General features: G+C 44.9%; 1 protein-coding gene across 2 annotated transcripts in view; it reads right to left on the reverse strand.

Annotated features, from left to right (window-relative positions):
* Positions 1–13,870, reverse strand: part of SLC24A2 (solute carrier family 24 member 2) — a 253,575-nt gene that overhangs the window by 11,817 nt on the left and 227,888 nt on the right. For both annotated transcript variants that reach the window (XM_036261927.1, XM_036261926.1), the window contains 2 exons: positions 8,938–9,081; positions 1,003–1,092 (listed from right to left, as the gene is read on the reverse strand). In XM_036261927.1, coding sequence (XP_036117820.1) covers positions 1,003–1,092; positions 8,938–9,081 — 234 coding nt within the window. The remainder of the gene's footprint in view (positions 1–1,002; positions 1,093–8,937; positions 9,082–13,870) is intronic.

Genomic DNA, 13,870 nt, shown 5'->3' on the forward strand with positions numbered 1-13,870 from the left:
CCAGTGATTCCACTCCCGGGTATTTATTCAAAGAAACCCCAAACACCAATTAGAGAGAATATATGCACCCTTATGCCCATTGCAGCATTGTTTACAATAGCCAAGATATGGAAGCAACCCAAGTGCCCATCAATAGACGAGCAGATAAAAAAGCCGTGGTACATATATAAAATGGAAAATTACTTGGCCATAAAATGAAAAAAGAAATCTTACCATGTGTGACAACATGGATAAACCTTGAGGGTATTATGCTAAGTGAAATACGTCAGTTAGAGAAAGACAAATACCATATGATTTCACTTATATTTGGAATCTAAAAAGATAATATAAATGAACAAACAAAACAGAAACAGACACATAGATACAGAGAACAGACTGATAGTTGCCAGAGGGGAGGGGTTGGGTAACTGGGTGAAAGGTGAAGGGATTGGGCAGTACAGATCCGTAGTTACAGCAGTCATGGGGGTGTGAAGTGCAGCATGGCGGGTACAGTCAATAACATTGTAACGACTATGTCTGGTGCCAGGTGGGTACTGGACATATCACAGGGAACATTTTGTAAAATATATGATAGTCTAACCACTATGCTGTACAGTTGAAACTAATGTAAAATAATATTGATTGTAAATTTTAATTGAAAAAAAAACCCCCAAAACTGGTGAGGTGAGTAGCTGCCCAAGAGAAAGTATGTGCCATTGAGTCAGGCAACATCTTGACATTCCTCCCAGGCCTGACCTGGCCTGGCTTCAGGCTGCAGAGGGCCAGAAGCAGCCAGGGTTGCCTTCCTTCCTCCGCATGCCTGACCAGGGCCGTGAAGATTCAACACCAGGCTCCAGGGAAAGGGCAGGAGATGAGGGAAAGTTAAGTGGAGTCAATTCCTTTAGTCCTGGAATATTTAACTTGTCTCGTCAGACGCAATACTGTTATGACAGTCCCAGAAAGCAAACACGCTGATGAACAACTTAGCAACACAGGCAGATGGTGTCACTATCAAGGTCTTACCTGGTGTGCCCACCAGACCATTAAGTAAGAGAATATTGCGATCCAGGTGATGGAGCCGAAGAACGTGATGGGAAAAAACTTCCTTGATGACTGAAAGAGAACCAGGAAGAGGTGAGTGTCAGTGGATCTGAGAGTCCAAAGCTAAATCCACCCCTGGCAATCAAAAGGCCCTAACCACCCCTGGTCAAGCTGGGACAGTAAGATTCTCTCTTGGGGATGTGAACTCGATTAGAGCCAAATCATTGCAAAGCTAGTGCCCGGGATGGATCTTGAAGAGAATGTGTATTCCTGTGGCTGGATGCTCAGATGCACGTTCCACGGCCTGGTTTCTCAGCCTTGCCTTCAATCTATCAACTACCCCGTATCCTCCCTCCCTCTCTTGCTCCCTCTTCTTTTTTCTGCTCAAGTTTACGAGAATCAGTTTCTATTATGTCAACCCATGTAAGATGATAATCCATATGCCACAAAAGCTATGGAATTAATTACATTTTATAAGACACAGAAAGAATACAACAAATAGAGTGGCTTATCTTACAGTCCCATGAGTGGTCAGGAAAAGCCACACAGAAAAAGCCATTACTACAGTTTCTATAGATCCCTGATGATGGCCAGTCAAGGACACCTGAACCACTGATGTAGCTAGAAGTAGACAGCTGCCCAGTGTGCTGCTCTCCATGGGGTGGCAGAGTACACGCTCCTGGGGGTATTTTCTGTTCTGTTCTCCATCCCTAACTGTGCTGTGTCCAGTTCTGTGTCTACCACTGGACTTTTTGCAGTCTCAGGCTTATAGTATGAGCACTTTTAAAGTTACCTTCAAACATCAGCCAGAATCAGACACTCAAAGTGCAGTGTTTCTTACCTGACCCCACCACAGGGAAATCCAGGCTTGTGCTAACATCAGTGATTTTCTGTGGAGGGCCTTTTTGCAAATGTTCTCAGAAAGCCTATCACCTATTATGGCCAAACACTTTTTATTTCAAAGCTTACCACTTTGAGACACAATCTAATTTTTGCTTTGATAATGTCATCCAATTTTGTCCAGAGAAATGAACCCTGGAGTTGACTGGGATGAAAACTATCTCAATTGTCTGAGGGCTGACCTTGGGCAATCATGTAGAACACTTTTTTTGATGGCTTCTGAAAAATCCATTACAGGAAAAAAGATAAACTTGTACCCGGCGATCTTTTTAATACACGTAAAATGAACACAGTCTCTATCGTTCCAAACCAGGCTTATGTTCTCTTTACTACTTTCAAGTTTTCAATATATTTTCATTATCATTTGCATAGTTCTCTTAGGTTTCATAATAATAATTTCTCTTTTTTAAATGATTGCTGCTTTTTGGGGGGTCATTTGTTAGCTGGGCTATCTGGAGGACCAACAGGCTTGGTCAAATTGGGGAGGCAGCAGGCCACACTGAGTAGCCACAGCCTTATTCTCAAATGTTTCCCCAGACCCCTACCCTTTCTTTTTCTTTTCTTCTTCTTCTTCTTCTTTTTTTGGTTAATCCCTCACCCAAGGAGGGGAAGAGAGAGAGAAACATTGATGTGAGAGAGACACACTGTTTGGTTGACTGGGGTCGGTGATTGAACCTGCAACCCAGGTACATACATGTGCTCGACCAGGAATCAAACTCGAAACCCTTCAGTCCACAGGCTGACGCTCTAACTGCTGAGTCAAACCAGTGAGGGCCCTCCCCTTTCCTAGAAGGAAACTATTTTGGTCAAAGATTCAGATCCCTCCTGGGGATGTGAGCAGTTTACCAAGTTAAAGGAAAAAAAATAACCAATTTTTCAAAGTGGAGGTTGAGACATTCACTTTTTTTTTTTATCCTCACCCGAGGACATTTTTCCATTTTTGTTCAGATAGAGTGGGAGGGGGGGGGGGAGAGAGAGAGAAACATCGATGTGAAAGGGACACATCGAGTGGTCGCCACCCACACGACCCAATCAGGGCCGGGGACAAACTGCAACCGAGGTACGTGCCCTTAGCAGGAACCGAACCCGGGTCTCTCCAGACCGCAGGCCGACGCTCTACCCGCTGAGCCAAACCGGCCAGGGCGAGACATTCACTTTTGAAAGTAAATTCCTTTAAAGCTGGGAGGTTGGCTGGATTCTGGAGACCAGATTTCCTGAGCTTTGGAATTGCCAGGGCTAAGAAATCAAGTTTTCCTTGCAAAGCATTTAGCCAATTCCAGTCCTCATCCTTTTCCTTAGAGATTAAGGTATACCCAATTTTTCATAAGTCACTCTTTCAGGACCCTAAGTACGATGAGGGTTTCATCTCCCATGGCCATGTCTGTCAGAGGGAAGAGAAGGGCCCTTCTTGGGAGGGCGTGGCCGCACATATGATTGAACAGCAATCAGTGAGCTTGATTCTGAGCTTCCTGTTGAGGGCAATGGAGCACCATCTCCACACCTGATGGAATGACACATGCACTGGATACCCTGGGAGAGCCCTCATTTCATAGATCACGCCCTTTCCAGCTTAACTCATTTATTAAGTATGTAGTTATCATTTTAATTTTTGTACCTTTGTATATCTGTTCATTGACATGTCACAACTCAGAATCAAATCATTTGAATATATTTCTCATCTAAAAATATTCCCTGAACCACAGAACATTCCCAGTCAAAAGGTAGAAATTAAGCAATTAGATTAAAGATTTAAAGCAACTAAGTTCAAATCAATATTAGTGAAAACCTCTCTAATTCAAAACTTGATGCTTATGATTCTTAATCAAAAAGCCAATAGTAATGAATGAACGTCTAAATGTACCTTGGTCTACTCTTATATTAGGAACTCATTAATAAAAAGTTAAAAATAAGTTTTCTTTATAACTTTTCAGGTCTTCATAATTAACTATGTGTATGTAAAGACTGGCACCTACTCTGTACCCAGATCTTGAACTAGACATAAAATTCAAATCTGGGTCTGACTATACAGCATGTGTTCCTAACATCTAGGTTATAGTGACTCTTTCAAAAGAAAACCAGGGCCGATAACACTCAAAATACACCCAGCTACAGAAACATAATGGCCATCATCGTTATAATACTGGCCTATGCTCTGAATGCCAGGAAATATAAAGAGCATCAGGGAAATACAGACCAGCATTGCAGCTGTATGGCCATCTGCCGCACTCAACCTCCCCTGCTGTTCCTGCATTGGAAGCATCTCCCTTCATGCCTCAGCAGTTTGGTTTAGTGTTTCTCAACTGTCAAACTACCATACCATTTCCAGACTCACAGCCCAGGTTATTCCTTCTTCTTTCATTTTTTATTTTTTTTCCGAACTATTCCCCTTATTTGGACACTACGGTCTCATTCCAGACATCACTGCCCAGTAGCACCTGGACAGTTATTTAGTTACCAGTCTCCATGGAAGGAAGAAAAGAGTCCTCATAGCCAAGGTCTGCCACGTCAACTTATGGTGGCTCATCCTGACATCTGCTGGGATGGGCCTAAGACTAATTAGCAAAAAGCAAATTGTGTCCGTGTGCTGGCCATTTTGTTCCCAATGTAATGGCTTCCTTGTATAATTGACAGCTAATGTTCTCATTAGAAGCTTTTAGTACACCAGAGTGATATTTTCTTGGCTTGTAAAATGTTGCTGAACATTAGCTCATTGCACAGATTAGCCACATCCTTACTGATTTAAACTCAACAAATATTCACCGAGCATCTACTCTGTATATGGTTCTGGGGCATACATATTTAACCAAGTTCTCCAAAACAATCCTATTAAAGATTAAAAATGTGGTTTCTAGATTAATAGGGCTGGTATTAAAATCCCTGCTCACCAATTATCAGTGATGTGCCTGGAGATAAATGATCTAATTTCTCAAAGCCTCAATTTCTTCATCTATAAAATGAGGGAATAGCAATATCTAGTTATTCTGAGGATTTCATGCACATGAACTGTCCAGCAAAGTGCCTGGCACACAATAAGTGCTCAGACAATAATGGCAATTGTTATTCAATAATATTATTCTCAGTTTGGTTTTTAAGAGATGAGGAAACTGAAATTCAGGGAGGAGCAAGTGACTATAGAGGCCTGGCCTAGCGTCTTGGCTTTGCCTTTTATTAGATGGGTGTGCTTGGACAAGCTCTCTGGGGTTAATGACCACTTAATCCTTGCTAGAACTGTGCTTGGTACATGGTAGACATAATAAATCTACTTGGTAAATGAATCAATGTATGATAAAAATTTCAAAAACCTTGCTGGGTTCTCAGGTATTTTCCTAGCTCTGATGAGTCATGTTTTGATGTCTCATTAAATGAGTTCCAGATTTGCAAGAACACCCATCCTGGGTCATGAGAGAATATATCTTTTGGGTCTTTATTTCTTTTATTATTTTCAATTTTCATCAAAGACATGTTCCTCATTAAAGTTTACATTTTAGTTTCTTTTTACTTTCAAAACAAAGCCATTAATTTAAGAAAACTATAAAAGTCAAGCCCATGCTAATTATCTGAGCTGGAAGTGTACACAATACAAGGAACACTGTCATATCATTTGCATATAAATGAAGTGGAAATAAAAACAAGTGAGAGTGCCATTTACTCTGAAACTGGATGTATAGGTGTTAATTAAAAATTCATTTTTTAATTAATTTATTTTATTTTTTTTTATTTTGAGAGGGAAAGGAAGGGAGAGGGAGAAAGTAAGATCAAGGTGAGATTGGAACTTCGATGGGCTGGTCCCCTATGGGAGGACAAGCCTGAAACCCAGGCGTGCACCCTGACCAGAGATTGCTGGTTAGCAACCTTTTGGTGCACAGAATGACAGCCAACCAACTGAGCGACATGGACCACAGCCAGATGTATAAGTTTTTAAAAAATTATGTTTTCTTTGGAATTATTGTTGAGGTTTGGGATGTTCATCTCTGTGAGTAATTCAAAAACGACTGAGGAGGTGCAGCTGCCGGGCTCTGAGGAGTGGCAAAGGTCTATTTATTAATGATTTTTGACTTGTTCTCTTCTTTTCCTGGATAGTTTTTTAAGAGGCCCTCGCAGCAGCACAAGAAGTGGCATGCTTTCTTTCATGTGGCATTTCGTATATGTAAAGGATAAACACGTAACTTATCTTCCAAACCAGTACCCAGAGTAAACTGGGACCACCCTGGGCAAACTGGGTTGTGCGGTCTCCTTAAATGTGCAGGATCGTATTGACGGTCTCTCTTTTTTAAAATCCTCACCAGAGGGTACACTCTTCCATTGATTTTTAGATAGAGTGCAGAAAGAGAGAGACATCAATGTGAGAGAGACACATCGACTGGTTGGTTGCCTTCTACACGACTCCGACCAGGGCCAGGGATCAAACTGCAACTGAGGTACGTGCCCTTGACCAGAATCGAGCCCACAGCTCCTCAGTCCACAGGCCGACACTCTAACTGCTGAGCCAAACTGGCCAGGGCTGATGGTTGTCTCTGTATTCCTTCCTTAATCACAGAAGATCATGGCTACCAGGGAATCTAGAGATCTTCCACCCTGTATTTCACAGACGAGAAACAATGAGGTCTGGGGTTGAGAAGTGACTTTCTCAAGGTTGCACAGCTCATGAGGTGTGTGGGTAAGACCACTGCTGTCAGCGCGGTAGAGTGAGAATGCTGTGGAGTCAGCAGACTCGGGTTCGGGTCTGACTCCTCTCCCACCACAGCTGCGCAGTCTTGCTCTGTAGTTACATGTGGTTATGTTTTGTTCCCTCTCCTCAGTGTAGAACTCCTTAATTCTGTCTTCATATCTCTTTTAGGGCACAAGCATGATACTTGGTATGTAATAGGTACTCAATAAGTATTTGCCGAAGAAATCTAAAAACAATCAAGTGTTCTGTCTGAGAGTCTCATTTATGCTTGAGACAGCACATAGTGTACTCAGACACAGACAGAAAACATCCAGTCCACCCCAGGGATGGCAGCTGGGGCTGCAATGAGCAGAAGCCCCACTGGCTAACCTGGCCCAGGGTGCAGGGGCGGGCTCTCACGCTGTCTGCACAGTGAATGACCTGTCAATGGTCCTGCAGAGGTTTACTAGGAAACTTCTAATGTCGGGGGTCCTTACACAAGGGGGTCCTTTCCTGGCCTGAACTTGACAAGACATGGCTCTCTACCAGACTAGATTATGTGCAGGCCAGGCTAACGGGACTGGGTTCTCTTCTGTCTCTTTTCAAGTGAGGAAAGTGGGATCATCACAGGACTCTTAAGACTTATGCTAAATTATGTTGGATGTTACCACAGGAGTCTATTCCAAATACTTTTAGAAATGATGTTTTCAGATTTCCACTCCTGGCATCATGACATCTGAGAGGCTCAAGCTGTGTGGTCACATGGACCTGAAACTAAATCTCAGCTCCATCCCCTGGGACATGACCAGGCACGAGTTAGTTAACTTCTTTGTACCCAAGTTTAAATTTTTTTCTACTTAAGTCAATATATATATATATATATATAACTATATATATATATATATATATATAATTTTTTCTTTCTTTCTTACATTAGCTGTTTCCTGAGATTCCACAATATATTTTATTGACAATACCTAGGGCAGAGTCTGATACATTGCAGGTGCACACTTTTGCCAAATGAGTATGTGTCTATAAGGCCGTAATAACAAGTAGAGCCTTTCGTCTTATCTTTCACTAGTCCTTTCACCCTTTGGGGCAAGGGCCTTAGCCCGCAGTTTAATAACACTGAGAGGGGATGTCCATAGCACTCAGTACATGATAAGGGAGAACATGATATTGATTACAGTAATGATAACAATACGGGAAGGAGATTAGACATGCAGACATTTGTACTACATGAATGCATTTCTTGAAATTATTTTTTTGAAGCGAATGAATAATCCATATACACAAATATTCAACAAAACGTGAGTTGCCCTCCTAACCAGACCTTCGGTTCCCCTTCTCAGGGATGACACTGCTGGTTTTAAACACATTTGCAAATTCCTTGACACTCCTCCTATCAAGAGTGTCATGTGCTAGCCCTGGCTGGTTTGGGTCAGTGGTTAGAACGTTGGCCTACAGACCAATGAGTCGTGGGTTCGATTACGGTCAAGGGCACGTACCTTGGTTGAGGTTCGTCCCTGGCCCTGGTTGGGTCATGCAGGAGGCAACCAGTCGATGTGTCCCTCTCACATTGATGTTTCTCTCTCTCTCTCTCTCTCTCTCTCTCTCTCTCTCTCTCTCTCTCTCCCACACACACTCTATCTGAAGATAAACAGAAAAATATCTTTGAGTGAGGATTAAAAACAAGCAGAGTGTCATGTATTATTCAACCCTGATACAGTTTAGGTGAACCTTTTGTCCCCTCAGGTGTAATCAAGACAAGCTCTGACAGTTTTGACCAGTAACGTAACGAGTCTACCTGACTTCTGAGACTAGCTCATCAGACACCATGCAGCTTCCACCGTGTGCCGCCGGGACACTCACTCTTGGAGCCTACCTTGAGGCCACCGTGCCATGAAGAAGCCCAAGTCATGTGGCAAGGACATGTTAGGCCTTCCAGTAGATAACTGCAGCTGAGTCTAGCCTCTGAATCATCTCTGCCCAGGTGTCAGAAACGTCAGTGGAGAAACCTCCAGATGATTCCAGCCCCCAGCCCTGTGCGTCTTCCTAGCTGAGGCCCTGGACATGGCAGAGCAGAGGGACCAGCCGTCCCCAATGTGCCCTATTCAAACTCCTGGTCCACGAGTGGCATCATATGGTGGTGGTTTCACACTAAGTTTTGGGGTGGTTTGTTATGTGGAGTCAATAACCTGAAGAGTCACTATTATTTGCATCTGTCCAGATAAGTTTCAGGCATATATAAGCATACATACATATATATGTTACCCCCTTTCCCTTTTAAGACACATGGAAGCAGACTAGGCATACTGTTACATACTTTGCTTTTTAACAAGGAATCGGTTCAGAGACGCTTCACTCACAGTTTTGCGGACATCGGGTAAGGTAACCCAGAGGGGGAGCACGATCGGGAGGACGATCAGGAATGTCACTTGCTTGCGGGGGTTGGAAGGCCAGGCCAGGCTGAGAGGCTGGTCCTCCTCGTCTTCACCCGTTTCTATGGTCTGCTGTAGAAAGAGATGAAAAAACAAAACAAAACAACAGTAATGTCCACAGGCCACAAGAGTAAGAGCACAGAGCAAGGTGGAAACTCCAGGCCTCATCAGGCATGTTCTTGGATCACCCCAGCAGCCTCATGCTTGTATTTTTTAGGTTTGTAAGAGAACCCCATCTGTTCCAGTCTGAGTCCCAGGGACAAACAATACAGTACCCAGCCATGAGGACTTAAGAACTTTCTTTTCCTTCCCTAAGCACTCTTCAGCATCTCAAATGAACTGGTCATTCATCTGGAGTGGGTTACAGCTACGATCCGTGAGCTTCTCATGAGAAATCATAGCTGCAGAGCAACAGATCGCGAAGCCCACCTTCTCCTCCTCCTCCCTTCTCCTTGAGTACGAAGCCACAGAATCCATTATAGAAACCCTGGGGAAGAATTCCTTAAAAAAAAGTTTTAAAAACTTATTAATTAATTAATTTATAGCACTGATTTTGAACAGGCAAATGAAAGTAACCACAGCAGTCATTCAGTAACAATACTCAAGTCCTTTTACTGGCCCTGGAAGAGTTAAGCTCATGGATTACTGGGTGGTTGTGAATTTTAACCAGTTTAATCACCTCGTTAAATTCTAAACCATTCTACTTCCAGCCTTTGGCTTGTTGTGCAAACATACGTCCCGTTCTCCGAGAAAACAAGAGTACTAAATCTGTGGCTGTCAACTGCTCAGGGCCTCAGAGCCAGAGGCAAAGGGCAGAGCGTTGGGCTTGGCAGCAGGCGGCCAAGGTTTCCCTCGTCACCTGCTGAAGTCAGCGGCTTCTGAAATCCCAGAGCTGGAAGAGACAGAAGGCAGACCTGGGCCCTGGCAGGATGGCCATTAGCTTGTCAGATGGGCCCTCTGCGTCTTCAAACAGCCCTGCAGACAGCATCTATCACTTCCATCCCTGCTTATTTAAAAATGAAAGTGCAGCAGCAGGACAAAGCATCAGATCTAAAAATATCAACAGGAACTTTTCCAGGATGCTTCCTTTGAGACCATATAAATAACCCACAGAGGCTCCACACAGCTCCTGTCCCTGTGGCTCTTGCTTCCAGCGTCCTGCACTATTTCTAGCAGCAGCACTGACTCCCAGCAGCGCCCTTCTCCCTGAGGAGTGGGCAGGTGAGGCAGGTTCAGGCCAGTGGGGTAGGGCATAAGGACTCACCCAGAGGCAGGGCTGGGTGTGAGGCCCGACTCATTGCAGTTTCTTACAATTTAAATCCGAGTAGCGCCAAGAGGATTTGTAGTGGTTTACACAATCACCCACACTCTTTCCAGGAGTTCAAGTGAAAAATAATAACAGTAATTAAAAAGGAAGCTTAAGCCATACTGGACAAGTTTGGAAATAGTGGGTTCTGTCTCTTTGGGCCTATGTCCTTGGCAGTGGGTAAAATAGTTTATAAACAGCAAATGGGGGCGGGGGGAATTAAGAGGATTAGGTAATGAGGCAGAATTAGGAAGTTGGTGCAGTTTATTTTGGTCATCCAGATCCTCATTTAATATATTCCTCAGGTTCTCCATCCCTTTGCTGTGCAATATGTTGGAAAAAAAGAAAGATATAAAATTAATAGTCTACATTTCTACATTAGGAAACTAGAACAAAAGAAGAGCAAACTAAACCCAAAGTAAGCGGAAGAAAATATTTTAAAATATTAGAGCAGAAATCAATGAAATTGAAACCAGAAAAATGAATCAAGTCCACAAAAGCAAAAGCTGGTTCCTTTGCTGTGCAATTTGATGTGGTCCACCCACTGCTTTCTGTACTCCGCCCCGAGGGCTCCCATCATGATGGAAGCATGGGCGTGCTGTCCCTGGTTCCCCTTCTGAGCCGCCTCCTTCTCCACCCAGGAGAACAGCTGAGTAGAACATATCGTTCCCTGTTGAGATCACCAGCCTCTCAAGGTATCAGCTGACTACATGAATAATCTCTGTGCAATGAGGCCCATACCAATTAAGGAGACAGGTGCACTTTAACTGTTCCCTCCCAGATATGATTGTCTTTTTTGTTTAAACCAAATAATTGACATTACCCTCCCCACCTGACAGATGGCCCAGAGACGGGGAAGACCATGGCAGAGTTGGGGCACTGCATCATGCTGAGTAGGTACCCCGTCTCAGAGGAGATGGTGGTTTTATCCAGTTGGAGGACTCCAGAGCTTCCCTGAACACTCATCAAGCTGATTGGATGAGCTCCTCAAGGCTCCTCCCCATTCCAGGGTTGACACTCCAGTCTGGTCTCCCACTACCATCTGCAATTTAGCCACTTCTTCTAAACTCTAAGCTAACCTTTTTGTGACAAAAAAAACATAAGCGACCCTTTATGACTCATATCATTTTAATGACACCAACAGATGGTGACATTTCATCAATAGCCCTTCTGCTTATAACCTACGGATTAGCTCCTTTCCCCATCTGCCAAAGTCACCAGGCAGGCAGTGCCACCAGCAAATAGCAGAAAATAATTGTCTGTTTAGATGCATAAGCCCTAAATACACTCCTGTCCAACACAAACAGTTAGCTATGTTGTATGGCTTCCAAAAGTGCCATTTGAGGTGGCTGTTGCTAGGGCAGAAATGGACAAGCAGAGACTGTGTCTTGGGCTGTATAAATAGTTCTCTTTGCAGGGGACTTCATGGCCTCTTGGGGGATCAGTCTGCTATAGAAAAGAATAAGAGCCCAGAACCCTGGGGTGGATTCGAGAGGTCTTGGTAGCAAGGCTGTCAGCATATTTTAGGGGAATTTTTTCCCCTTCTCTCCAAGTGCAATCTCACTGTGGTTCAATAGGCAACAGCTTGCAAAATGGTTAGAAAGTGGAAAACAATACCGTTCCAAGTCTGGGGCCCGTTTGTCTTTGCCAAGCTGGGGCTGTTGGCATTTCATTAGTCTCAGCCTCGGGGAGAACCTGCTGAGGTTAGGGCACTGATTTTCCAACTTTTCCTGGAGTTGGGGCGTCCTGGCTTTGACCTTGCAATAATCTCTCCTTACCTCCTAAAATTCCTATGGTGACCATAGAAAACAAAACAATGCAAAGTGACCCAGAAAAAATTCAAACAATTTTTCATATGAGGGTTTCAAATAGTTTGGTACCTACTGGGATCTCTGTGGAAGCCCTAGAATTATGCCCAACGAGGGCCAGAAATGACTGCTTTAGGGCTTCGCTGGTTTGGAACATCTGAGACTAAAACGCACCACTCCAAGTTCCCACAGAGCAGCCTGCTGGCCAGGAGGCGCCGACGGAATCAGCGCAGCCTGGTGGGAAGCCTCGGCGGTAGACTCAGGATTCCTGGCCGCCAGTCTGCTCCGTGGTGGTTCCCCGGGCAGCAGCCGCCGCCACACGCCGGTACTCACTGAGTGCCTTTCGGTGCAGAGCAGTGTGCTGCGTTCTGGATGCTCGGTTTCGAGGAGACTTGAATTTACAAGGGGAGACAGAACAACTGGCTCCGAGAAACGAACTGACCCTGTTCCAGGGATGCTGGCAGAACACGTGGTGAGAGCTTCTGAGTGTTCTCCAGTATCTACTCTGCCAGCACCTCAGGATGTGACGTCTCTGGAGGCAGGACCCCGTTAAAGAGGTGATTACGTTAGAGTGAGGCCGTTAGGGCAGGTCCTGAGGCAATATGACTGGTGTCCTTATAAGAAGAGGAGACCAGCCCTGGCTGGTTTGGCTCAGCGGTTAGAGCGCCAGCCTGCGGTCCTGAGAGACCCGGGTTCGGTTCCCGCTAAGGGCATGTACCTTGGTTGCAGTTTGTCCCCGGCTCTGGTCAGTCGTGCGGGTGGCAGCCACTCGATGTGTCCCTTCACATCGATGTTTCTCTCTCTCTCTCTCTGTTCCTCTCTCTCCCTCCCACTCTACCTGAACAAAAAATGGAAAAATGTCCTCGGGTGAGGATTAAAAAAAAAAAAAGAAGAGGAGACCAGCACACACAGAGACACATCAAGGATTTGTACGCAGGGAGGAAAGGCCATGGAGGGTACGACAGGAAGGCAGCCATCTGTGAGGCAAGAAGAGAGGTCTCAGAGGAAAACACCCTGCCAGCCCTTGATCTTGGACTTCCAGCCTCCAGAGCTGTGAGGAAGTACATCTCTGTCTAAGCCACCCAGTGTGAGTTATTTCCCAAGCAGCCCTAGCAAAGAAATACACTGCCGCCTGCTCTAGTGACAGGAAGCCCACTTCACTTAGGCCTGGGATCAAGACTCCATTTTCTGCCTCTCTTGCAACTAAGTGTGGCCATGTGATTAGGTTCTGGCTGATTGGAACGTAATCACAAGTGTCATCTGCAGTGTCCAGGATGTGTCTGTGAAGGGTGGAGGTGTGTCCTTCATCGCTCCTTCCCAAGTCCTGCTGGCTGGAGTGGGGCCATTTCGGTCAGCTTGGACGGCGCTCTCGGACCATGGAGTGGAGAAACAACAGACGAAGACCTGAGCCCCTGACACCCAGCAGGAGCCATGCCAGCCCTGGGCTGCCTACGCTAAAATCCCGTTTTACTCAAGCTACAGTCCTTTCGGGGTTTGGCTGCTCACACTGGAACCTTCCCTGGACTGGCCCAGCGTCCTCTTCACGAGGAATCAAGGCAGAAGTAGCTTTCACATCTCAGCACTAGAAAAAGTCATGCCCCTTTTGAGAAACTTTGAAATAAATCTTAGAGATACTGTGAGTCAGGTAAATGAGACTAATTTTTCCTTTGCTTTGCACGGGGAATTTCCCAGCCAAATCTGTACCCGCGCCGGGAACCACTGCCCTGGGATCCGAGCGCACCTCCCT

The sequence above is a fragment of the Molossus molossus genome, unplaced genomic scaffold, assembly GCF_014108415.1.
Source record: "Molossus molossus isolate mMolMol1 unplaced genomic scaffold, mMolMol1.p scaffold_m16_p_14, whole genome shotgun sequence".
NCBI classification, from domain to species: domain Eukaryota; kingdom Metazoa; phylum Chordata; class Mammalia; order Chiroptera; family Molossidae; genus Molossus; species Molossus molossus.